General features: G+C 41.7%; 1 protein-coding gene across 1 annotated transcript in view; it reads right to left on the bottom strand.

Moving 5' to 3' along the window:
* The window catches only part of LOC141804805 (solute carrier organic anion transporter family member 5A1-like), a 38,631-nt gene extending 16,373 nt beyond the window's left edge, over positions 1 to 22,258 (bottom strand). The window contains exons 1-4 of the mRNA XM_074689433.1: positions 20,587 to 22,258; positions 5,155 to 5,287; positions 2,589 to 2,809; positions 2,338 to 2,502 (exon numbers count right to left, since the gene is read on the bottom strand). Of these exons, the coding sequence (XP_074545534.1) occupies positions 2,338 to 2,502; positions 2,589 to 2,809; positions 5,155 to 5,287; positions 20,587 to 21,541 (1,474 nt within the window). The 5' untranslated portion in view covers positions 21,542 to 22,258. The remainder of the gene's footprint in view (positions 1 to 2,337; positions 2,503 to 2,588; positions 2,810 to 5,154; positions 5,288 to 20,586) is intronic.
* Between the last annotated feature and the right edge of the window lie 3,687 nt (positions 22,259 to 25,945).

Genomic DNA, 25,945 nt, shown 5'->3' on the forward strand with positions numbered 1-25,945 from the left:
ACAGGTGTGTGACGTGCAATGTGCACAATGTGATGTTGAAACAACGTATTTAATGTAATTTTTGACGTCCAAATCAGGTCTCCTGAAAGTGCAGAATGAAAGTTTTTATTACGTCTTTTTTGGACGTTGTAGGGAGGTCAGATTAACGTCTTAAAAAAGTCTATGTCTGAATGTTTGGATCCATTTTGAACGTCCCATTGACGCCTAGATTTGATCTGCAAATCTAGGCGTGCTGAACGTCATTACAACGTCCAAAAATGGTCAGATTTAGATGTCAAAATTTGTACCCATTTTGCACATTGCTCTGACGTCTAGATATGGTCTCCCCTACCCGATTATCCCCTCATAGACCAGAAACCATGTGGAAAAGGTAGTGCTAGCTTGATGCTAATGTAGATGGTAAATTGCATTAGTAAGCTAGCGGTTAGCATACATGGTATGACTTAAGTTTTAAACCAGAAATTCAACTTCCAGCACAGAAACAGGTCACAGCTCTGAGTCAGATTAAAGATTTTAAGAGGAAGAGGAAAGAAACGGTCCGACGGGCTCACTGCTGACGAGCGACTTTTACTTGCCGTATTTTCCGCACTATAAGGTGCACCTTAAAGCCCTCAGTTTTCTCAAAAGTCAACAGTGCGCCTTTTAACCCGATGCGCCTTATATATGGATTAAGTAAGGCACAACGTGGAGTGGGGACACCACGCCGCTGCGCTTCGTGGTGTCCCCACTCCACGTTGTGCCTTAGAACGGTCTAACGCACGCTTCCGAGTAGTTTAATCTGCCTATACCTTGGTCCCATAGACGTTGAATTTTAAAAGAAAAAGCATCTCTTCCTTTCCACATTACATATTCTCTTAAAACTGTAACAGCCCATTTTGTAACTTTTTTTGTGTTCTCTTCATCTTTTTCATTTTCAGTCTTGTTGAGCTCTTCTGGTGTTACCTGCTTGTAACGTTGCCTAGCTTGTTTTTGCTTCTTCTTCTTCCCATTCATCTGTTGTTTTGTTTGGTCCAAAATTGCTGAAATTGACTTCAAAATTCATGTTTCAGCACTCTTGTGTTATCCTCACCCGTTGAAATATGTGTGACGCGTTGCTATGGTAACGCGCACAGCGGAGTGATACAATGGTGATTTAACTTGTCGAACTAACTGTCAACTGGCGTGCATTAGACCAATCTAAATAATTCTCACTGACCATGGTATAATATTGATTAATCATGGTAACCGTAGTCAGGGGGCGTGGCCAAAGTAACAGTGGTAAGAACCTGTAAAGAGGAATTCTGCTAAGTGCTAACGTTAGCTCACAGGCTGGCCTGGGCTTCTTCTCTTGTTTATTGTTAGTGCAATACAGCGCCCCCCAAAGGTCTGGCATGTGACCTCATCTCTGGAAACGGAGATCAGTTCAGTCTTTACAGCGCACGTTTTTTGAAAACGGCACAGAAAATAGTGGGATAGGAAAATGTGCTGCTCCGTGTGGATGTAGCCTGAGTTTGACTGACTTATCTGACTGTTTTGTTGACGTTCCCTTTAGCGCAGCTCCATCTAGTGGTTACATAACGCAACCCCAGCCACTACTATAGCTTCTACTCTATGCGCCTTATAATGCGGTGTGCCCTATATATGAAATAAGTTTTCAATTCATTTATTTCATTCCATTCATTGAAGGTGGGCCTTATACTCCGAAGACCCTTGTAGTGCGGAAAATACGGTATTTTGATTTGTTTATTTTTTTCTTTTACTTTTTAACTCAGTAAAATGTTGTCGACACAGGAAACCAGGAAAGCTCCTCTTAGTGCGGAGAAAATTCACAGGAACAACCGGTCAGTTTGTACAGAGTGTATAGAGCTGGACAGGAAGTCGTGTGCCGAAACCACACAACAACAACAACCAGTGACTTTCAAAGTAAAACAGTTTCAGGAGCAGATCCTAGTCAGACCAGGAGTCCTGGGTCTGGAGTGTGTCCTGAGTTTGACCACGTGTGTTTAACCTCAGCGTGTTTTTCTAAAGCCTGTTTCTGCTGCGTGTCTCTGCTCGCCTGCTGCACTCAGCGCTGCGGCGCCGTGTCCCTGGTGCCCCCTTTATTTGAAGAGCAGCAGTTTCTCCATTATTAATGTGATCCGGCTCCAGCTGAGGGCCGGAGGATGAACAGACGCCACGGGTGTTGTGTGAATGATCTGCGTCTCGTCTGAAGGAGCTGTGGCCAAATTTTTAAAGCTGGATCTGAAACGCGTTTTAAGGACGGCGGTTTTCCAGATCTGAAACCTGATTGGATGACGTGGGAACCCAGCTAAAGCCAGCCCCTGAGGCGTGAGGTGTGCGGCGTGTGGTGTGGCTCACCGGTGTAGATGCTGGCGCTGGAGGCCGGGATGCCGAACTGAGACTCGATGAACTTGGGGATGAAGGTGATGAAGGCGGTGACGATGGCGCTCTCTGCCGTGTAGGACAGGCTGACGAAGAGGAAGGTCACGTTGCTGAGGATCCTCACGGCGGCTTTGGGCAGGTCTGGAAAAGTCAAAGACATTTATCAGATGACATCATAAAGCTGGTTAAACTTCAGTTCCTGCGTCACGGCCTTGGCGCCGCCCTACCTTTGATGTCTTTGCCGAAGCCCATGGACGAGGTGACCGTCTGGCTCTTGTTGTTGTTGCTCTTCTCCTTGAGGACGTCGTCGTCGCTGGACAGGTCGTCCAGGCTCAGCTTTTTCCTCCTCTTCTTCTTCTTGTGTCGGGGCGGCAGCTTCTTGGGGAAGGCGAACATGGGGAAGATGACCAGCAGCATGGCCACGGCGCAGAGCAGGAACCCGCTCCACCTGGGAACAGGACGAACCGAAGGACACCGTCAGTGAGGAGCCGCTCTGAAGCTCGACACTGAGCACAGACATTCATGAAACCCCGGGAAACACTCCTCCATCCTCCGCTCGCCGTCGTCACTTATCATTCATGCAGGAAGCCTGTGGCTGCGAGCTGTGAGTCACCCACAGGATGCCGTCACCCACAGGACGCCGTCACCCAGAGCTGTAAATAGATGACTAACCACTCCTGGAACATTCTGACGGATCAACAGATGGACGGAAATCAGAAAACGTGACCTGAGAGCAAACAAGTCTAAAACATGGCTGACGGCCCTCACCTGTTTCTGTTTCCTGCTCCTGACAAGATTTATAAAAACTCTGTTTGTTTTACTTTGATTCCAGTTCATACTTTTTTTTTCAGCCACTGTCCTCACGTTGACCACAGCCTCTGTATCTGGGACATTCAGCTAAACCGCGAGGCGCCTCAATAAGGTCACTGATGGCGGTTTTTTACTTTTAGCTGGAAATTTAAATTCTGACTCATAAAGGTCAGAAAACACCTGTAAATAAAGAAGAAGTCTGCAGGTGGACACGTCAGAGCGGTTAGCTTAACGTGGACAACGTTAGCAGAGTTAGCACCAGCAGCTCACTGAGCGTCAGACCCACAGACACACAAAGACTTCACCTGGACAACATCACAGGTACAACAGGTCAGACAGCAGCAGGAAAACAATCAACTTCATTCTATTCAACAATAGAATGCTGCCTTGAAAAGTAGAATTTAATGAAAGAATAGAATGTATCCTTGAAAAACAGAAAGTAACCTTGAAGAAAAGAATGTGACCTTAAAAAAATGGGTTGTTACCTTAAAAGTAGAATGTTATAAAAGAATAGAGTGTAACCTTCAAAAACAGAATGTCACCTTTAAGAATAGAAAGTGACTCAAAAAGACGAATGCTACCTGGAAGAATAAATTGTGGCTTAAGATAAAAATTAACATGTTACTTTAAAAAATAGAACGTTGCGATGGAAAATTAAGTGTTATCAAAGAATAGAGTGTTATTAAAAAAAACAGAATGTTACCTTCAAGAATAGAATATGACTTTAAAAAGTAGAATGAAACCTTGAAGAACAAATTGTGACTCTAAAGAATAGAATGCTCCTGTTTAAAAAAGAATGATACTTCAAAAAATAGAATGTTGCTTTAAAGAAGAGTTAAATGAGAGCATAACTTAAAAAAATAGAACATAATCTTAGAGAGTAGAATGTGACTTTAAAAAGTAGAATGTTACCTTGAAAAACAAATTGTGATTTTAAAGAATAGAATGCTCCTGTGTATTATAGAATGTGACATAAGAAATAGAACGTAGAAGAACAGAATGTAACCTTGAAGAGTTAAATGAGAGTAGAGTGTAACTTGAAAAAAAAACAGAATGTTACCTTCAAGAATAGAATATGACTTTAAAAAGTAGAATGTTACCTTGAAGAACAAATTTTGACTTCACAGAATAGAATGATCCTGTTTAAAATAGAATGTTACTTCAAAAAATAGAATGTTGCTTCAAAGAAGAGAGTTAAATGAGAGCATAATTTAAAAAAACAGAACATTACCTTAAAGAATAGAATGTTTCTTTAAAAAATAGAATGTTGCCATGGAAAATAGAATGTTATGAAAGAGTAGAGTGTGACTTTAAAAAACAGAATGTTACCTTTAAGAATAGAATGTGACTTTAAAAAGTAGAATGTTTCATTGAAGAACAAATTGTGACTTTAAAGAATAGAATGCTCCTGTGTAGACTAGAATGTTACATAAGAAATAGAATGTTTAAGAGTAGAATGTCACTTTCAGGAACAGAATATAACCTTAAAGAATAGAATGTCACTCCAACAGTAGAATGTGCTTCTGCTTCTAGAACGTTCAGTGTTGATGAATGATCCACAGACAGAGCTCCAGCAGTAAAATGTTTCATCGTGTTTTTCTACTGAGAAAAGTTTTCTTTATCTTTTTAAGAAAACATATGTTTTTTTTCTTGGTGCTGGACTGTGTGGAGAACCTAACGAAGCCTGGATACAGATTATTTTTCAGACCTGCCTGATGAAGTTGGTGTGTCAGACCTTTAAAGCCGTTTATGTAACAGATCCCATCAAAGAGCAGCCCAGAGTCCTTCTGACAAAGCCTGGTACTGAGCTGAGCCTGAACCCACCAACAGGTGACCGAGCCGGGCCTAATCTGGACTTAATCTGGACTCAATCTGGACTCAATCCCCCTGAGGAGCTTCAGTGAACCCAGAGTTCGTCTTGTTTTGGTGTTTTATCCTGTTTCACTCCCACAGCCCAAACCACAGCAGCCTGATGTTTCTCACCAGTTCCCGATGAAGCGAGGGTCACTCTGATCGATGGTCACCACCGTCTTTGGATCCACGTAAAACCCGATGAGGACTCCTCCCAGCAGGTAACCAGCTGCTGGTCCCAGTGCTCCCATCACATACATGATGGCTGCAGAGAGGAGGGAGGAGAGAAGGAGGGAGGAAAGATAGGAGGGAGGACAGAGAGGAGGGAGGACAGAGAGGAGGGAGGACAGAGAGGAGTTAAGGATAAATCATCAGGTTTCTCATGAAAAGCCTCTACAGAAAGTAGAAAGTGCACAGAGAACGATGTTGAACATCCAGCTGACACAGAACACAGGAAGATCCCGTTCATGTTCATGATCCTGACGCCTGACGGTCCATAAAGGACTCTGCTCTGAGCTCAGTGTTTGGTCTCCACCACCTCCTGGAAAACCAGCTCACAGGTCAGATTATCAGAGTGTGAAACAGTGATCCATCCAAGAAGAACAGAACACAACAGTTCTATACGGGAAAAAAAGTGTCTACATATAATAAAATGTTAACTCATAACTCATACAATGACAAATCACAAAATAGAATGCAACTACCAAAGAATAGAATGTTACTTTACAAAATAGAAAATTACTTTAAAAAATAGAATGTTACTTAAAATAATAGAATGTTGCTTAGAACAACAGAATCCTACTTTAAAGAATAAAATGTTAGTTAAAAGAATAGAATGTTACTTAAAACTATAGAATGTTGCTTTGAAAAAAATAGAGTGTGCCCTCTAAATAATAGAGTGGTGCTTTGAAGAATGGATTGTTTCTTAAAGGAATAGAATGTCACTCTAAAGAATAGAATCTTAATTCAAAGAATAGAATGTTTCTTAAAAGAATAGAATGTTTCTTAAAAGAATAGAATCTTAATTCAAAGAATAGAATGTTTCTTCAAAAAATAGAATGTTACTCAAAAGAATAGAATCCTACTTTAAGGGATAATATGAAACTTTACAGAATAGAATGTTTCTTTAAAGAACATATTGCTTCCAACTTATGGGTAACTTAAAACTAGAACGCTACTTCGATCAGTAGAATGAAAGTTCCAAAGAACAGGTTATTTAAAGAATAGAATGCTTTTTTAAATAGAAAAATGTGCCCTCTAAAGAGTAGAGTGTTACTTTGAGGAACAGAACGTTTATGTTTAGTTTGACTGAGTGAATGTGACTTTGACAAACAGAGCGGTTCTTTGTCGAGTAGAATATCGTTTAAAGTCACTTTGATGAACAGAATGCTACTATGAAAAAAACAAAAGGTACTCTGTTAAGAAAAATGTTTTTAAGGATGTTGTTTAAAGGGTCAAATGTTAAAAAAAGGATGTTTTTAATTTAACAGAACCTCACAGAGCAGAACGTTGCCCCAGAGAAAGAAAGTTTACTTATAAAAAACTGACTGTGTCTTTATAGAGTTTAATGTTTCTTTGGAGAAAACTCTTTTTCCGTACGTTTGCTGTTTCACATGGTTTTTGCAAACAGGAAGAACTTCACATTGAATCGTCCCAACAAGTTAACAGCCAAACTTTAACCCTTATGTAACGCTCCCACTGCGACTAATCTCTCTTACAGAGCCAGGTACAAAAGGCCGTGTGTGCGGGTCATGTGTCCAGGTCATATGACCGAGTAATGAGGGTCCCGCTCCGGCCTGAGAATAAGATTTCTCCAATTAGAAGGAATTAACATCCTAAAGTCCCTGGCTGAGGTTGAAAGCGAACTCAGAAATCCAGTGGCGTGACTTAAAAACTCAAAGCTGGACCAGGCGCTGGACCAGGCGCTGGACCAGACCGAAGGTTATCTAACTGTCAGAGTCCTGGGAACTCACCGGGGGCTCCGGGTTCACGCTGAGCGGCGCCGCCTGCAAAAATTTTAATCATCAGATCAGTTCAGTTCTTTAGAAACACTGGAAACACTGACAGGCTGTGTCGTGTTTTTGTTCAGAAATTAACCTTAAAGTTTAACGAAGCTGTGCGGCGTCTCAGGGTTCAGATACTCTCAGAGAAAAACCAACGTGTGCGACTTTTCTGCTCTGAAAACATCAGGAAACGTTCAGGTCCTGTTTCTGAAGCATGAGGAGTTGATGTGAAGCAGCAGCAGAGTGAGCGCTGCAGTTACTCATCCGCTCAGAAACATATTTCTGACCCTCCACAGATCTCTCCACTCCACCGTTACATCATCTGTCGGGGACCGCCAGAGCGCGGGATGATGAAGCATCGCCGTGGGATTGAGGGCCTGGGCTTTCCAAGGGGACCCAGCCGCATCGCGGATAATCCCTTATCTAGCAGGACGAGAGGGAAAACCCTGGGCTGGCGGGCTGCCGGGTTACGCAACAACGCCAGGCAGACCATCAGCGCGGCGGATAAAAGCTGAGCAGGCGACTGGGAGACAGACGAACAGAGAGGCGCAGAGATGGTTTAAACCAAAACACGTCCAGGATTTAATCATTAAGATTTCATTAGATCTCTCAGCTCTCTTCACCAAAAACTTGACTGTTACTGAGCGCGTTGACTTGTTTCAAGACAAAACACCTCATTACAACTTTTTAAAGAAACATTTTCAGGCTTTTATCATGATTTATAAAAATTAAAGTTCAAAAACCACAACAGAGCATCTTAAAAACAAAAAACAGATCCTGATCCTGCCATAAAAATATCCTGTCATATTTTGCCCATATCGCCCCCTAGTGGAGAACATCATAAAAGCAATAAAAAACAAACAAACGTCAGACTTAAAAGTTAAAGGAGCTGCTTTACGCTGCTTTGGTTGCCGTTCTGATGTTGTTTGGTCCCGTGTGGCCTCCGTCCGTACAACACAAATAACACACAGCGCCCCCTCTGGCTTGGAGGTGAATGGATTCAGAAGATTTTCCTGAATCAATATTAAATTAGGCAGGAAATGTTGTGATGCATTAGTTAATCAATAATTTTCCCCACCCCTAATCTACCACCTCGTTTCCACCAAGTGGTCCGGTACGGATCAGTACAGTTTGGTTGTAGCGCCACCTTCTGGGGTTACCAAAGTGGGACGATACGGGTCGGTAATTCAGGGGCTTGTCCCAGTTTTAGACAAACCAAACTGAACAACTGAGAAACTGATATGAGGACACATTTAGGACAGGTGGACAGGTGAGGTTTGATGTCATCAGTCTGTCTGACGCCACCTGGTGACTGATTGTGAAACCACACTCTGAGCAGTGCTGAGTCCGCTCCCTACATCCCTGATTACACGAGCCTGGACCTGCTGGACCAGCGTTTACGGCTGTTAAAGAAATTGATGCTGGCTGTAAATCAGGGGAGAAGCTGTGTGAGAGTCATCAGACGTGAAATGTAATTCCAAAAATTACAGCGTGTTTTTTTTTAAAGGTTTCAGGAGGAAAACGTGGACTTCCATCAGCGATAAACCCTGTAAGCTCTGAGCGCGTTCAGCATCAGGAGCATAAATCAGAGCTGGAGCGGTCAGGTTTTATTCCAGGGTTCATTACATCTCTGCCGCTTGATGGATGAGTTTTTTAAACGCCACAAATCTGCAGCTGCATCTCTCCGTGCGGCTCACACCATGGCAGAGGAAATGCTGAGAGCAGAGGCCGAGACAGACAGACAGACTGAGCCGGGGCCAATCCGTGACGGGATGAGGAGAGGACAGACACAATGAAAGGTTATGGGCATGGCAGCGTTGTCATGGTAATCTGCTGACCCAGCACTGTCTCGTTACACTTCCCCGCCGGCCGCCGTCACCGACCCCAGTCCACCATGGCCTCTGTGAGCGGAGCAGGCGGCCGGCGCTTTCCTCAGAGTTCACAGCTCGGCCTGGACCGTATGTGTGTCAGGCTGCAGCTCAGCGTCAGACGTAACGAGTGATTAAAGGGATTCTCTGGAGACTTTGTTCTCAGGTACAAACTCACAAGAAACAGATTTTAGATGAAATGCACCAAATCGTACGGGCAGAGGCCGGGATACCCTGACTGTAAGCTCCGGATGTGGGTTAAGCTCCAAAAAACAAGGGCTGCCCAACTCCGACTAACCCAGGTTTTCTTTTTCTTACCCTGCATCTGACCAACTTTACCTGGATCTACCTGGGGCTTTTCAATCCTCTGGACCAGGAGGATAATTTACCCCTGAAACGTCTCTAACTTAGGGAATAGCACTTTCTAAAGCTGAGCGAACTCTGGGGGAAGCGCCTGATTGGTGGAGCAGCCCCTGCGTCCACAATAATCTGACCCCCAGTCCTGATGGACTTGGTTTAGTACCTCCTAAACAACGGACTTCTTTATGCCTGATAGTATGAATAGACCTGTTTCCATCAAGCGGTACGGTACAGATCAGTACAGGAAATCAAAGCTCAATGATTCATCTTCGTTATGATTAGCATGTGGATCTTAAGACTTGTTTCCACCAAATGGTTCAGTTCGGTTTGACTCGGTACAGCACACATTTTGTGGCGTTTCCTTCGACTAAAGCTGGGACAGCTCCCCATATTACCGACCCGTACCGTCCCACTTTTGGTTCCCTTCTGTTGGGGTGTGATTCTTTCCACCAATCAACATACTGTAGTGTTTCTAGCTCCACCTTCTGGGGTTGGATCGGTTCGGTCTGGCACCCTAACAGAAGGGAACCAAAAAGTGGGACGGTACGGGTCACTAACTTGGGAAAAGTCAATGGAAACGCCACAAAATGTGTACCGTACCAAGACGAACTGAACTGAAACACTTGGTGGAAACAGAGATGATGTGTCTCTGTCAGCTCCCGGTGTTCCAGTTTAAAGAGTGACCCTGTAAACTGGAGACTTTCTGCTGAACGTGTCAGAGGAGATCAGCTGATCAGACACAGAGGAAGTCCTGGGGAATGATCCTGGTTTCATATACGTGTCATGATCTCCTCCTCAGTTCACGGTTTTGTCTCCTTTAAGAGTCAACAAATCCATCTGCAGTGAAATAAACCCCCATCAAAACCTGCACAGGCTGAACATCCCTTATGCTAACGGGCTAACAGGCTAACAGGCTAACAGGCTAACTGCATCAGGCCTTTCTTGTTGTCTTACTGCCCTTTTTTGCATAATCTACCATGGGTCTCCGGCGCTACAATTAGACAAATAATTAGCCACAGGAAGAAATTAGTTCCGCAGAGCCGCAAAATCTACTTTATCTTCACATTAAGACAAAAAAAGTGTATAATCAGGTGAATAATTATCTAAACAAGAAGTTTTTGTGTTTATAAATTTGTACATGTGATCTCTTAGTTTTTTTTATCTTTATTAATTAATTTATTTAATTTATATTTTAATAAATTTGCAATTTCAAGAAAAAAAATAAGATTTTATAAATTTTGCAAAATTTGGAAATTGAAAAAAAAGATCAAAATTTGTAAAATAAAACTTAAAAAAAAGTGGAAAAATTCAAAGAAATTGATGAAATGTCATAAATTTGCAAAAAAAAAAAAAACCTAAATAATGCAATCTTAAAATTTTGTTTGATTTCCAAAAATTGTAAAATCTTTCTAAAATTGCAAAAAAGAGTAATTTATATTTTTTAAAAAAAATCAAAAGTTAGCAAAATCTTAAAAAAAAATTGGAATTATTTTTCTTAATTTGCAAAAATGTCAAAAAATTGAAATAAAAAAAAATCAAAGGAAAAAAAAAACTACAAAAAATCACTAAAAAAAGCTTTGTTTCAAGAGGTGATGCATTTTTAGCCCAAATTTTATATTATATTTTTTCTTAGTGTCTGTGTCGTTATTATTAAAATATTAAAAGCCCTTTATTTTAATAATATATTTTTAAAGCTATAAGGAGCCACTGCAAAGGAGCCAAAGGGCCGCATGAAGCTCCTGAGCCACAGGTTGAAGACCCCTGGTCTAAACTCAGATTAAGACAAGATCTCTGATCAAGGTAAGGAGGTCGTTTCTCGAGCTAAAGCTTCAGGACCTCAGACAAGGATGGGGAAGAGGAGGCCCACAATCAAGACCAGGAAACAGTCAGAGTGTGGAGAGCAAAAGCAAGCAGAGCAAAAAAGTGAAGCGAGTCGGGTGTTTTCTGAGAAACAGATCATCGTCCGAAAAACCCTGAAGACCAGCTGACGGTCTATCTTCTGTGATGTTACCGAGACTCACCAACTCACAGCTCATCACGTGTTGTAAAATGATTTAAAAAATAAAGACGGTCTGAACGGTCTGGAGGTGTATTTGGCTGACGCACAGATCCAGGACAGAGGGACCAGACACAGACCACAGGATCAGTCTGAGCGTGTCAGTCTGGGCTGTGGTTTCCATTTCATGGTTAGCTCTTCTGGAAAAAAGAAACCGAGGTGGAGAAACTTCTCTATCAAGGGTTTAACTTTCTGTGCAGCATGAAAACAGGAAACCAAGCATGACCTGAATCTGAAACCAGCAAAGACCAGGAAACAAGTTTCCACTGGACCAGACAGAAGTTACTGAATCAGATCTTAAAGTTTCTGTGACCCTTTCAGTGCCTCGTGCCGCAGCTTGCCCCTCCTTTTCATGCACGTTGCTAAAAACGTTGCTGATCCTGTTTTCATCACTAAAACACGCAGACATGTCTGAGTCCACGCTGCCTCTAAATCCTGTCACATCTGACGGTTTAATCCTCCACCAGCTCTAAAGCACAGAGAAAGCTCTGCCAGGTCAGGACGGAGCAGAAACTCACGGCCTGTCGCTACACACGGCAACATGACGAGGCAACCCCAGGACCAGCAGGCCGCCATATTGCGTCTCTGAGCTGGCACATTAAACTTTCAAGTGGCTGCAGCGCGGCCTGTTCGCCTGGCATGGGAGCCAAACAGAGCGTCTCTTATTGGGCCCACAAAGAAATACTGTGCTGAATTATTCTAATGGATGTCTGTCACGCCTGTAGGCATGAGCTCATATGTAGGCTAACGCAAAGCGGGAGAAATGGACCAGAATGTTTGTCCTACAGCGAGGAGCGGAGGGATTTACTGAACAGTGAGATGATCAGGGGGAAAGACCAGGATCAGAGAGCAGAGGCTCCTGTTTTACAGCTGCTCCTTTAATTACCGTAACTCTTACACTACTGAGGTTAGCAGCCATGTTCAAAGACACCTTAAAGAAGAAAAGACAAGCTTCACGGTTGGGATGTTTTGAGATAAACTTTGCTGAAGAAGTCAAAATTACTGAATAGTAAAAAAAACAATAGTTTAAAGAAGTTTTGAGCTTATTAAGTCCATTGAATCAAATCAAAACACTGTTTACAAAACATTTTGTCCAATGCAAAAACTGGAAACACTGGCACAACCATCAGACTCTCAAATTTCCCAGGTTACCTGAATGTATCACGTACAAAAAATTTATTAACATCACATGAATTTCATCTCTTCTTAAAAAAACAGTTTGCCTTTTGGACTGTATGTCCCTGAAGAGTTACCGTAGGAATGATCGGTGGAGACGATCAGCTAAAATTCCTGATCACCGATACTTCAACAAAAAGGCCTGATCTGATACTGAACCGATCAGATCAGACCCACTTTACAGTGATATCTGAGGTATTACGGTAATACAACCCACGTACACTGGCTTCCAACTGTTCTCATTACCATAACTCTTCAACTTCTCGGGCAAGAAGAAAAAGCGGTCCTGATGGTTCTTAAAAGAAGAGAAAACAAGCTTTCTAAAGGTCAAAATAACAAACTGGATGATACTCGGAGAGCAGATCAAAAACTCGACTTCCCAACTCAGAGTCCTGACAGTTCAGGGAACAGTCACAAATCCAGGACCTGGACTTGGGTTTTTACAATTCACCCAGGTTTTTTATTCAACAAATCTAAAGACAAGTCTGGGGAAGGCTGGAGTAAGAGGAGACCTAAAGCTTACAGTAAAGACACGTTAAAGTGGCGATAAAGCGGATCGTTAGCTTGCTCGCTAACAGCTACAGAAGGCCCCCCCCTTTCAGTCAAGTCACGCCCCTGTCAAGTAAATTCATTTAGAGAAAAACTGTCTTTGAACAGGCTGTTAACATGTTTATTTTTGCTGCAAAGAACGACTTGGGTTTCTGCAGCCAGCCCCAAGTGGACACCAGAGGAACTGCAATTTTTTATTTTCAGATGTTTTTACTTTATTTCTTTATTTATTTTTTAAAAATTGTAAACATTAAAAATTGAGCTAATTTTTTAATATAATTTTTTTTTTAATATTGCAAATCAATTAGATTAAAAAAAATATTTTTGCAAATTTTCATATTTCAAAATATTCTGAATTTTTTTTACAAATCTTTCAAATTTAAGATTTTTTGAAATGTATGCAAATTTATTTAAAAGTATGTATTTATTTAAATCCAATTTTTGCAAATTTTCAGATTTGAAAATGTTTTAAAATGTTTAAAAGTTCTTAAAATTTATTTTTTTTCAAAATTTTTGCAAATTCATTTAAAATGTATTTATTTATTTAAAAACTATTTTTTTGGAAATTTTCAGATTTCAAAATGTTTTGAAACTTTTACAAATTTATGAAAGTTAAGATTTTTTAAAAAAATTTGCAAATTTATTTAAAATTTATTTATTTATCCAAAAACTATTTTGCAAATTTTCCCATTTCAAAATGTTTTGAAATTTTGACAATTTTTTAAAATTTAAGATTCTTTAAAATTTTTGCAAATTTATTTCAAATAAAAAACTCAGACATCACATGTACAATTATTATAAATTTAAAAAAATCTTCTCACTTAGATATTTTTCACTAGATTTGAACTATCTGTAGAATTTGATCCACTCAAATGTTTTTATTGTGAAGCTAAAGTAGATTTTGTGGATCCTGGCTCACGTAGCTGCCGAGCAGAAGTCTGAGTCCTCCACTCCAGATGTGAAGTCACATTTTTATGGGACCTGACGGCAGAGTCATGAAGCTCATGTGTGTCTCTCTCTCCAGGTTTTGACCCTGTCCCCTCCAGTGACAGCGAAAGTCGAATCAAACGCTTCAGAGCCGGGCTCCTCTGTGAATGAGGGCTTTTCTTCACCCGGGTTCCCCGTCTTAGAACAAACTCCAGGGGATAAACCCATCTTTGTCCCGCAGTGACGTCTCTTTCTTATCACTCGGGGCGGGGCAGGGCTCAGGCAGAATATGTTGCATTGTGTTGCTGCTCCGCTGGCGCCGTTCCCAGAGGGCCCGGCCATCTTCAAGTTTAAATCTCCCTCAGTCTGCGTTTTATCTCCACTACCAGCCGAGGGAAACCAGCGGACACCTCTGATCTGACGAGGGATTACCAGACAAACGGTGCAGATTGATTCTGGTATGAGTCTGACTCAGGGCGTGTGCCAGGAAAGCCCGGCTGCTCCTGCTCCTGATCAATCTGTCAGACAGAGTCTGCAGATCAGGATGCTCTTCCTGCTGAGTCCACAGCACAGCTGCAGGTCTCTGCTCATCTCCCCTCTAACGTAATAACCTAAGAGGCTGCAGCCCGGCCTCTGTGCACGGTTGATATCAGACCCACAGAAAACCAGAGAAGAAGAAGTGAGGCAGGAACCAGTTAACAGGCTTTAAATAACCAGCAAACCAAACATTCAAACTTTTTAATTCTTTCCTCTGAGCAGGTTAATCGACTGATTAACCCAATTCCACAGCGCCAGCCGCACAGCAGCACAGATTCATCCAAACGTAACCTCGTTTCCAGGAAACGGGCGAAGAAAGAGGCAGTGATGTGTTTCTGTCCTGTGCTGTAACACAGAGCGAGGTCCAGGCCCGGTCCAAAGTCACTGAACCACCTCAGAGGACCGAGGCATCCAGAGACCGCCCCCCCTCCTCAGCCTCAGGGGTTTACTCCTCCTGTCCTCTGCTGCTCATCACCACCGTTCACAGGAACCAGCTTTCAGTTTGGTCAGTTTGTGTGCACACATGAACACTTTCTGTGAACTTTCTAAAAGTTCGTATGAGTTTCACACATTAACTTTAATCAACTTTAATCTCAGAACTCTGACTTTGATCCAAAAAGTCAGATTTAAATCTCAGAATTCTGAATTTAATCTTAGAAATCAGAATTTGGCCTCAGAAATTCAGTCAGAATCTCAGAATTTGGACTTTGAAGTTTGATTATTTCTCTTTAATCTCAGAATTTCAATTTCAGTCAAAGAATTCCAACTTTGTTTTGAGAATTTTGACTTAAATCTCTCAAATTTCTGAATTTGACCAAAGAATGTGACTAAAATCTCAGAATTTGACCATAGAATTTCAACCCTGGTCTCAGAATTTGGAATTTGACCCTAGAAATCCAATCCCGACTTCAATCCTAAATGCTGACTTTAATCTCAGGATTCTGAACTTTATCCCAAAATTTCAATTTTAATCTCAGAATTTAATTTCAGAACTCCTAATTTAACCCAAGAGATCAGCTTTATTCTCAGAATTCCAAATTTATGACCCAGAATTCTGACATTGATCTCAAAATCCCAACTTGGTAAACATGTTTTTTTTGCTGCAAAGATCAACTTTGGTTTCCGCAGCCAGCCCCAAGTGGACACCAGAGGAACTGCTTTTTTTTTTTGCTGTTTTTTTTTCCTGATTTCTAGTTTTTATTTATTTATTTTTAGAAATTGTTGACATGTAAAAAAGTTTGCTAATTTTTGAAATATTTTTTTTATATTTTGCCAACTTATAAAATTTAAAAAAAAATATTTTTGCAAATTTTTAGATTTCAAAATGTTTTGAATTTTTTTTTTTTTTACAAATTTAAGAAATGTTAGATTTCTTAAATTTTTTGCATTTTTTTTAGAAATAAAAAAACTCAGACATCACATAGACAATTTGATAAATTAAAAAAAAAATCTTATTTAGATAATTTTTTACTAGATTTAGATTCAAAATGCTGACTTTAATCTCAGAATTCTGACTTTAAACTTAGAAATCAGAATTTGACCTTAGAATTCCACCTGTGATCTCAGAATTTAGGCTTTGACCTTCAAATCACTTCTTTAAAATCTCAAAATTCCTATTTTATTCTAAAAATTTGGATTATATCTCAGAGTTCCGAACTGAATCTCACAATGATGTCTTTTTTTTTTTTTTGCAAAATTTTAACGTAGATCTCAGAAATCTGACTTTAATCTTTGAATTTAAAATTTGACCTTGGAATTCTGAATTTAATCTTGAATGTCCAATTTTGATATCTAAATCCAGACTTTAATCTACAAACCAGGATTCTGACTTTAATCCCAGAATTCTAACTTCAATCTAAACAATATTCAACTTGAATCTGAGTTTTACTTTAAATCTTGGGATTCTGAATCGAATCTCAAAATGTCTGCTTCAATTTTTGAATTCAGAGTTTGACCCTGGAATTCTGACTTTAATCTCAAAATTCTGATTTTAATCAAATTTTTGACCTTTATCACAGAATTTCAATCTAAATAGCAGAACTCCAACTGTGATCCCAGAATTTGGATTTTCATCCCAGAATTCACGCTTTGATAACAAAATCACAACTTTAACCCCAGAATTACTACATCAAAATCAGAAGTCCAACTTTAACCTCAGAGTCTCGACTTTAATGAGTCTTTAATCCCAGAATTCCAATGTTAATCCCACGATTCTGACGCTTTTATCATAGTGCTGTGTTAGCTCATTTAGGCTTTAGCTGAACCAGTTTTGATTTGTGTCTGTTCACACATGCAGCCCGTTCTTGAAAACTTTCTGCACTTTTCGTTCATGTGTGAAAACAACCTGACCAACGAAACGTTTTCTTGACTGGTGATCCTTCCTGCTGACGCTGACCCTCCTCAGCACCATCCTCCTGCACACTCTGCTCTGCTCCTTCCTGCTGTTACCGACCCAACCGTTCAGACTGAGAAACAAGTGTTTCCATTCAGCGGACAGAAAAGTAACAGGGTGTCAGAGTGGTGAAGAGGGTCTGGTTGGACGAACTTTTGATTCCTGCCACAGAGGCGAGCAGAGCTGGTGACTTCTGGGAGTTGATGCAGAGCAGGAACATTTCAAACACGTCTTTCTAACATCCTGAAACCTGTGGTGGTAAAAACCGTACCATGGTACCCCCTTTAAGGGTCTGAAAATGAGCCGGGGCCTCTGAGGGACTTTCACTTCTCTCCCTTTGAACGACAGGAATGCATAAGACCTTCCTCCTCCTCCTCCTCCTCCTGTTCTCTTTCATAACCTCCTCCTGTTTGTTGGTTTGATTAGGTTCACCTTGTTCGAGTCCACTGAGGCGCGAGGCGAGGGGGGGGTTTGCAGGTCAAACGGTTGATTTGGCCACAGAACGATCTGGAACACGACATGTAGGGCACCTCAAAGGCCTCAGGAACTCTGTGCTGCCTGCCTGGCAGACCTTCTTCCTGCTGGAGTGCCTTTGAGCAGAGCGCTGCACCTGCTCGGTGACGATGGGACAAACGTGGTGTTGCTCGCTGCAGGTGCGTCTTCAGAGTGGCGTGCTGCAGGAATGCACGCAGCTGCCAAGCGTGCGTGCAGACATTGTGTGCAGCTGCTGACCGGTGGATCTTTGCGCGCAGACAATGACGCCCGACACAATGCAGCGCTTCCAACTTTGCCTTTCCTGTTTGACAATGACCGCCGTCCTGAGCACAAAGCCCGCTCCATAAATAAACCACTCTCTCAGCGCGGTGTGGCGGTGAACTTGACCGCTCGGTGCAGAGACACAGGCTCAAACGCAGACTGCTGGACTTCACCAACACGGCTGCAGCTGGAGAGGAGCTGATCCTGCTGCCGGGCGCCAAACATCAGACCGCAAACATCTGAAGACGTAAACTGGTTAACATCCTCTCAGCTCTGTACGGACACGTTCAGAGACACGTCCTTATACGGGAGATGAATTTAACCAAACAGGGCCACAGGAAGTTGTTCTGTCTGAGGTTAAACATGTAAAACAAAGCAGCAGGAACTGGAATTTTTTTGGGGATTGTTGAGACTTTTCCAAACTCTAAATTCCGACTTTGAGCTCCTCTTTGTCTGTGGAGCCTAAGCATCTTATTTGTTGGTCGTTGAAACCAAACTGGTTGTGTCTGCAGTAGTAATTTTCCTTTTTTGCTTCTGTGTGATTTGTTTACACTCCCGATTCTAGCTGTTAGCAGCCTGTTGCATTTTGATGCTAACCGGTGCTAGACCTGATGTTACTCGCAAGCTAAGTGGTGTTTTTCCTTCTTTGCACCTGTGTGATTTATTTACACTTGAGATTCTAGCTGTTAGCAGCCTGTTGCATGTTGATGCTAACCAGTGCTACCCTGATGTAACCAACAAGCTAAGTGGTGTTTTTCCTTTTTTGCTCCTGTGTGATTTGTTTACACTCAAGATACCAGCTGTTAGCAGCCTGTTGCATGTTGATGCTAACCAGTGCTAGACCTGATGTTACCTGCTAGCTAAGAGGTATTTTTTTCCTTTTTTTGCTCCTTAGTGATTTTTTAACACTCGAGATTCCAGCTGTTAGCAGCCTGTTGCATGTTGATGCTAACCAGTGCTAGACCTGATGTTACCCACAAGCAAAGTGGTGTTTTTCCTTTTTTGCTCCTGTGTGATTTGTTTACACTCAAGATTCCAGCTGTTAGCAGCCTGTTGCATGTTGATGCTAACCTGTGCTAGACCTGATGTTTCCTGCAAGCTAAGAGGTGCTTTTTTCCTTTTTTGCTCCTGTGTGATAAGTTTTCACTCAAGATTCTAGCTGTTAGTAGCTTGTTGCATGTTAATGCTAACCGGTGCTAGACCTTATGTTACCTGCAAGCTAAGTGGTGTTTTTCCTTTTTTGCTCCTGTGTGATTTGTTTACACTCAAGATTCTAGCTGTTAGCAGCCTGTTGCATGTTCATGCTTACTGTTGCTAGAACTAATGTTACCTGCAAGCTAAATGGTGTTATTCCTTTTTTGCTCCTTAGTGATTTGTTTACACTCAAGATACCAGCTGTTTGCAGCCTGTTGCATTTTGATGCTAACCGGTGCTAGACCTGATGTTACTCGCAAGCTAAGTGGTGTTTTTTCTTTTTTGCATCTGTATGATTTGTTTACACTTGAGATTGCAGCTGTTAGCAGCCTGTTGCATGTTGATGCTAACCTTAGCTTGCAGGTAACCTGATGTTACCTGCAAGCTAAGGAGAAGGAGGTGAGGATGACGTGCTGGTTCTCAGGTGTGAGCTAAGAAGTGACGACAGGGACCTGTTCTTCCATCCATCGTTATTGGGAACATAAGATCTATCTCCAATAAGATGGACGAGCTAGCTGTGCTAACCCAGAAACAGAGCGAATACCAGAGGGCAGAGTAGCATCATGCTATTCACGGACATGGCTAACAGAGCTAACAGCAGACACCAAGGCCACATGTGAAAAGCTTCACCTGCTGTGAGCAGACAGGATCCAGGAGACAGAGACTGAACAGACTGCTGAAGAAGCTCAGTCCTGGACCCTGTGGAGGTGGAGGCTGGCTGACTGGACAATGATGGACAAGCTGTCGTCTCTGATGGACGTCTCTGTTTCTCTAGTGGACACTCATTATATTATTCTATTTATACATCCTTTAATGCTTGTTTTGCTGCTGTGATTCTGAATTTCTCCTCGAGGATTAATCACAGATCTTTAAAAATCCTGACCTGCCGATACCGATTTTTATTTTCCAGTCTCATTTTATTGAAAATCATTGAACAATACCTGTGAAACAATAAAATCTTTATGTTTAAACTTAAACTACCAATAAAGTGTCAGGAGTTTTAGGTCTCAGAGCAAAAAGCAACAATAACTGGCTGTCAGACCTTCCTGGAGGTTTATAAGATCAGCGCTTTTACCCTTCTGATCTTTCACCCGTCAACGCCACATTCACTCACTGATGGTGGAGACTTCAGCTGTAGCATGTGACTGCAGGAGCTGGGATCGAACCCTCAACCTTCCAACGGTGCCGCTGAGCCACAGCCGCCCTGCCCGCCCCAGATTTTAAAGTTTTATCTCAAAATTCTGACTTTGAGCTCAGATTTTTAAGAGAAAGCTGTTATTTCGATGTTGATGTTAAGTCGAACTTCAACTTCGGATTAAAATCTTTGTTTTGATCTCATCTTGAGTCGTTTTCACTTTGTCTGTTTCTACTGACTCATATTTCTGACTCGTCAGAGCCGTATTATCAGGAAAGTCTCTGCAGACGTCCAATCAGTGGTGACATTAGTCAAACTACATATCCCAGAAGCCTCACTCTGCCCATTTCTACAGCTTTTAAAAGTAGAGACTCCAGTCGTCTTTGCTGGATTTTCAGAATAAAAGAAACAAAAATGTTAGATTTTCAACATGAACGTCAAACTTTTTCGAAGCAGGAGGATGTTGATGTTCTGCGTTCAGCTGGATGTGATTATCAGTTGAAAACATGACAATAGAGATGAAACTGAGACTTCAGCACCTCAGAGTGGACGTCACTGATTGGTCGCTACTGTTTGGACCAATCAGTGACGCCAGCTGCTGATTGGCTTACCCAGGTAGAGCGAGGCGTTCTCCTTCTTGACGTTGTCGTCCAGGTAGGTGGGTCCCAGCGTGTAGATGGGCGTGGACCCCATCCCCACCAGGATCTGGGCGATAACGAACAGCGCCACGTACAGGTTGTGCTCGTTGCCCTCCTGGTCTCTGGGACAGGAAGTGATGTCGACGCGGTCCCTGCTGCTAGCATTGCTGTTCATACACAGGCCCTCGTTCCCAGACGACGAGTTCACCTCCTGGATCTGGTAGGCCGGGGAGATAAAGTGAGGTAAGGAGAAGAGGGCGGCGCCCACAGCGATGAAAACTCCGCCCACCGCTAGCCAGCGCGGCCTCTGGCCCCGGCCGCCGAAGTAGCTGATGAAGACGACCACTAGGAGGCTCCCTATGTCGAAGCAGCTCACGAGCAGGCCGGATTCAGAGCTCCTCAGGCTGTACCGCTTCTCGATGGTGGTGATGACGCTGCTGAGGTAACCGGACACCATGAGCGACTGGATGAACGTCAGGTAGCACATGCAGAACAGGAAGCAGCGGGAGTCCTGCATGATGAGGCCCAGGTACTTCCTGCTGGGCAGGCGGATCTGAGCCAGCCTGGCGGCGAAGAACCCCGGCGGCTTCCTCCTGGCGAGGTTTTTACTCCTGCGGAGCTCCGTGTTCTCCATGTACGAGCTCGGCCTGTTCAGCGCCGACTTCCCCGGCTTGGGCGAGAAGTTTGTTCTGGTCGGGGACTCGGCCTGAAAGGACTCGGTCTTTGCCGGAAGCTGGATGAATTCAGCGCTCTCTTCCGCCGTGATCGACATCCGCACAGAGCTGTCCAGCAGGGTCTCCTCTTGAGGCGCCGCTTCGTTTAAAACGGGCAAACTTTTGGATTTGAAGTTGGGCTCCTCCGGCTCGTTGGCGAAGCCGTCCTCCCTCTGGAGGGACTCAGACAGCTCGGTTTCCTCGTGGTCCGCCATCAGTCCCAGTCGAAGCGGCTCTCTTCAGGGGTCAGAACGAACCCAGCCTGTTCCCAGCCTGAGTTCACAGATTAGGGGCTGCTGCCCAGCACATTCATTATTAATAAGCACATCTATCCAAACACAGCCTGGCACAAAGAGGCCCAAAAACAGCAACAATGTCACCCAGAGGGGGGAGCAGACTCTCAGCTCCTGCTTATCTGCAGCAGGCAGCACAGCCTCAGTCTGTTTATCTCGTCAGGCACACTCGCCTTCAGCCACCATCTAATCCGGAGGTGGACACCGCTCAGGCCTCCTCGGCTCGGCCGGCGGAGCTCCAGAGCCAGGGCTCCCTGCGGATGCTCGACATTTCCTCTCGACGGCTCTCCTCAGCAGGACGACGCTGCTCCGCGGCTGGCTGGGCTGAGATGAAGCTGCAGAGCATGCGCTGCATCCCTGACAGCCCTGCCGATGAAGAGTGCACAGTCAGAATATCACCGCTTCCAGTCCGCGACACGACGGTGCCCCCCTTCTCCTCCAAACTCCTCCTCCCCGAGTCAAGGGCATCACCCCCTCGATGCTGCCGCCGCACCAGCTGTCCTCCCAGCGGGGGAGAGGGGCTGTCATTGAGCGGGTACACAGCGAGGAAAAACCCGGATGAGCCCGAGCAGAAAATAAAAATAACGAAAGGATTCGTCGAAGAAATGAGCGAGAAACGACACAAGACCGAGGTGTCTGGTGTCGGCTGCTCGGATAATACCGCAGTGCTCAGCTGCTCTGTTTTGAAAACAACGAGTGATTCGCGAACGAGTCGGTCATTTGAACCGGATCCTTTACGAGCCCGGGATGTTCACTGTCTACGAACCCGCTTCTCCGACTCTTTTATATTTATTTATTTAAAGCTAAATTTATATGTCATTATAATAGAGCTATATATTAACAGATACTTAATACAACCTTAATATGATGCTAACCTACCTCACCTAAACTAACAGACCCTTAATATAAACAGAAAAAGACACTATTTATACATGAGCTTAAACTCACACAAAATATGACCTGAAACAGTCAGTTAATAAAGCTTGGGAAAAAAAACACTATATAGACCCTAAAACAGACATAAAACCCCAACCTGAAACAGACTCTGTAGAGACCCTGAAACAAGTTTTCAGACATATTTTGTTTCTCATGTGACACAAAATATGAATTATAAATAAATAAAGAGTTTTGTGTGTCCTTGTCTACTAATTTCAACAATAAAGTTTTTTTTTCCACACTGATGTAACTTAATTCTTGACTTATCCCACTTTTTCATCTACATAATTCAACGTTTAGATTTATCAAAGAAGAAGAGTCTTGCATATTTATTTTTTTGCAATATGACCTTCGGGACACCAGATATATTCTAACCATCTATTTGACACTTTATTTTTAATCATTATTGAATTTTTTTCCTTTTCATTGATTTTTAATATTTATTCTTTTATTATTTATTTATTTATCAATTAATGACCTTATCAGTTACCTTATATAATTTAAGGTTGCCCACTAGCCCTTTGGCTAACTCTTGTATATTTACAAAAATGTCAATTAATATGCATTGTCCCTGTAATTTGAAATAAAAAATTAGTAAAATTTAATTTATTTATACTATTTGTTTAAAGATAAATTACCTTGCCTGATTAGTTATTACCTCCTGATCATTTCTCGCTGCTTTTTCTACAGTAAAATTTAATAGTTAACTTAAACATTTTGGGCAAATTAAGAAGTTTAGACTGTTTGTATCTGTTCAGTTAAAAGACATATTGTAAGGTAAAGTATATAAGTAGTAAATTATTTTTCATTAACCTGTAGAATCCTGTCATTTTAAGGAAGTGACAATAAAACTGTCTAAAGCCAAACATTTCTTCAAACTGAGCCGAGCCAAATGGTCCGACTCCCTAAAATGAGCCTGAATTCCCACAACCGCGTCAAGCTCAGCGTTACCGCCACAACTCGACAACCGGTACACTTCAGAATAAAAGCCCACACTTCTGTGCAGAGCGTCATAAAAGGTGATTATTAAAAACGGTGTGAAATTAAGATGAGTGTATTTGAGGTTTAGTGCTGTAAAGCGGAGCCAGAGGCAAAGGGGAAAAGATTTTCATTGAATTTTGTTCCCTCTTCATAGTTCAAAAAAGAAAACCGGAAGTTCTTCTTAGTTCCATCCAACAGAAACGGCCCCTAATGAATAAAATATCTCCAGAAACAGCTCCACAGCTCGTTTTTGATACTCAAACTCTGACAGGAAGAATGTGTTGATTTAATTTATTAACATCATCCTTTTCAGGGAAAAAGGCAACGAAAACCTTCAACAAAGGCCGGTTCAAGCTTACCTGCAGCTTCACGTAGACACACGTCAAGGTAAAGGCAGTCAGACAGGAAACACCTGAAAGACTTCAAAATAAAAGCACAGACATTCAAAGTACTTTTCCCTTTGTACCAAATTAAACCACTTTTTAAGATTTTTAGTTTGATGCCAAAGGGATGCAGACATCAGTTAGCTTAGGGCTAACGCTAAGTGATCAGCACAATCACAGATAGAATCAAAAGGATTTATAATTAATTACGTTTTGTTTTAAAATTGTTCAAACCAGAATCAAGTCAAGAAAATAAAAAAAATCAATTAATAAAGTTGTTTGGATAACAGTTATATCAACATAAAGACTAAATAGATCCTCTCTGGTTTATAAAATAACAATAATAGCCGACATAACACAACTCTAAAGTTCTTTCTCAAGTTCTCTTTCAGACTTCATTTCAGATCGATTTTTTTTTGTTTTTGTTTTTGTTTTTTGTTTTATTGAGGAAATCACATTATTGGGGGTAAATAGCTATATCCACACTGATACTGTCTGTTCATATTGTTATCTGGTGTCTTTTCCATGAATAAGTCTCAAATTTTTTATTTCATTTATTTATTTTATTTTGTTTCTTTATTTGATTGATGTAGTTTTTTTGTTGTTGATACTGGGTTGATTGTTGTTATGTTATCTTAATCCTCTAATTTGTACATTAGCAACATGCTTTTCGAAATAATAATGACAAAAAAAATAGATAAAATAAAATAAAATAATAAATCATAATAAAAAAAATTCACCACATACCAGTTAATATTTTTCTGAATTTTGAATTTAAATCTGAATTTGTCTCCATGCTCAGTGTGGTTCAGTTTGCACTCCCAAATAAAACTGATGAGCTTTGAGTCCATGAATGTCTTGCAGATGTGGTTGGCTGCCACTAGGCGGCACCAGAGTCTCATTTCTCGGCAAATACCAAGTCATGAAACACATTACCAAAACAAACAAGCAAATATATATTTCCTTCTCCGTATAGTTTCATAAATTAACTTTATCAAAATGACAAAAAAAATCTGATGAGAAATCTGAAAACAGTAACAAAGTCATTTCTTTTCAGGTTATTACATTTTACAGATGCACCATGGGAGCTGTAGTTCTGAATCTTACCCCACAACCACCCTTTAAATCAAGACGTAACACGAAACCTAAAGTATGATTGTCACTTAGATAAATCACAGATTAAAACATTTACCTAGAACTTCTTTGTATTCTCTGTTTTTAAAAAAAAAAAAAAAGATTTGTTTTAGTACAATGAGTTAACTAACTTTAATATGTCAAATAGAATTTAAATGCCTATCAAAAAGCAAAACTAAGATAACATATGGGTATTGTTTGTATTTTTACCTCTGGTGTATCTTTGTTATTTGCTCATTAACCCCGATAAACACAGCATCCACTGTGAAGAAACAGCCTCTGTAATAAAAAAAACTTCATTAAAACTGACAGAAAATAATGTGATTAACTTATAACGCAGTAACATAATGCTGCAGCAAGCTGCGGAGGAGGAAAGACACAGTTCAGTCAGTCAGGAGGAGACGTGATGTGATCGGCCGGTCTGTCAGGAAAAAGAAAACCAACAGTTAATATTTAATCAGCGGTTTCTAATATTCATCAAATCGAATCACTTTAATCACAGCGTGATCGTCTCCTCACAGAGTAAAGAGAATCCTCCTCGGTTTACTCAGGCGTGAGCGGGTGACTGACTCTACAGCTTCACTCTGAATAAAACCAGCTCATCACTCCAACATGCTGATGGAGAGAAAGACAGGAAGTGGAAGTGAGGGTGTGTAGGAAAGGGGACATAGGAAAGACCTGAGAGGAAATATGAGTGGTACCATCATCAGCCCAGTTTTAACCAAACGGTTCAGTTCAGCTCGTCTCAGTGTGAGGTTTTCTTTGACTAAAACCAGGACAGATCCCTAAATCACCGACCCGTACTGTCCCACGTTTTGGTTGCCTTCTGTTGGGGGCCAGACTAAAGTGATCTGACCCCAGAAGGTGGAGCTAGAAACACTGCAGTCCATTG

The sequence above is a fragment of the Halichoeres trimaculatus genome, unplaced genomic scaffold (assembly GCF_033239565.1).
Source record: "Halichoeres trimaculatus isolate MK-OKI-2021-1 unplaced genomic scaffold, fHalTri1.1 fHalTri1_scaffold_15, whole genome shotgun sequence".
Taxonomy (NCBI): Eukaryota; Metazoa; Chordata; class Actinopteri; order Labriformes; family Labridae; genus Halichoeres; species Halichoeres trimaculatus.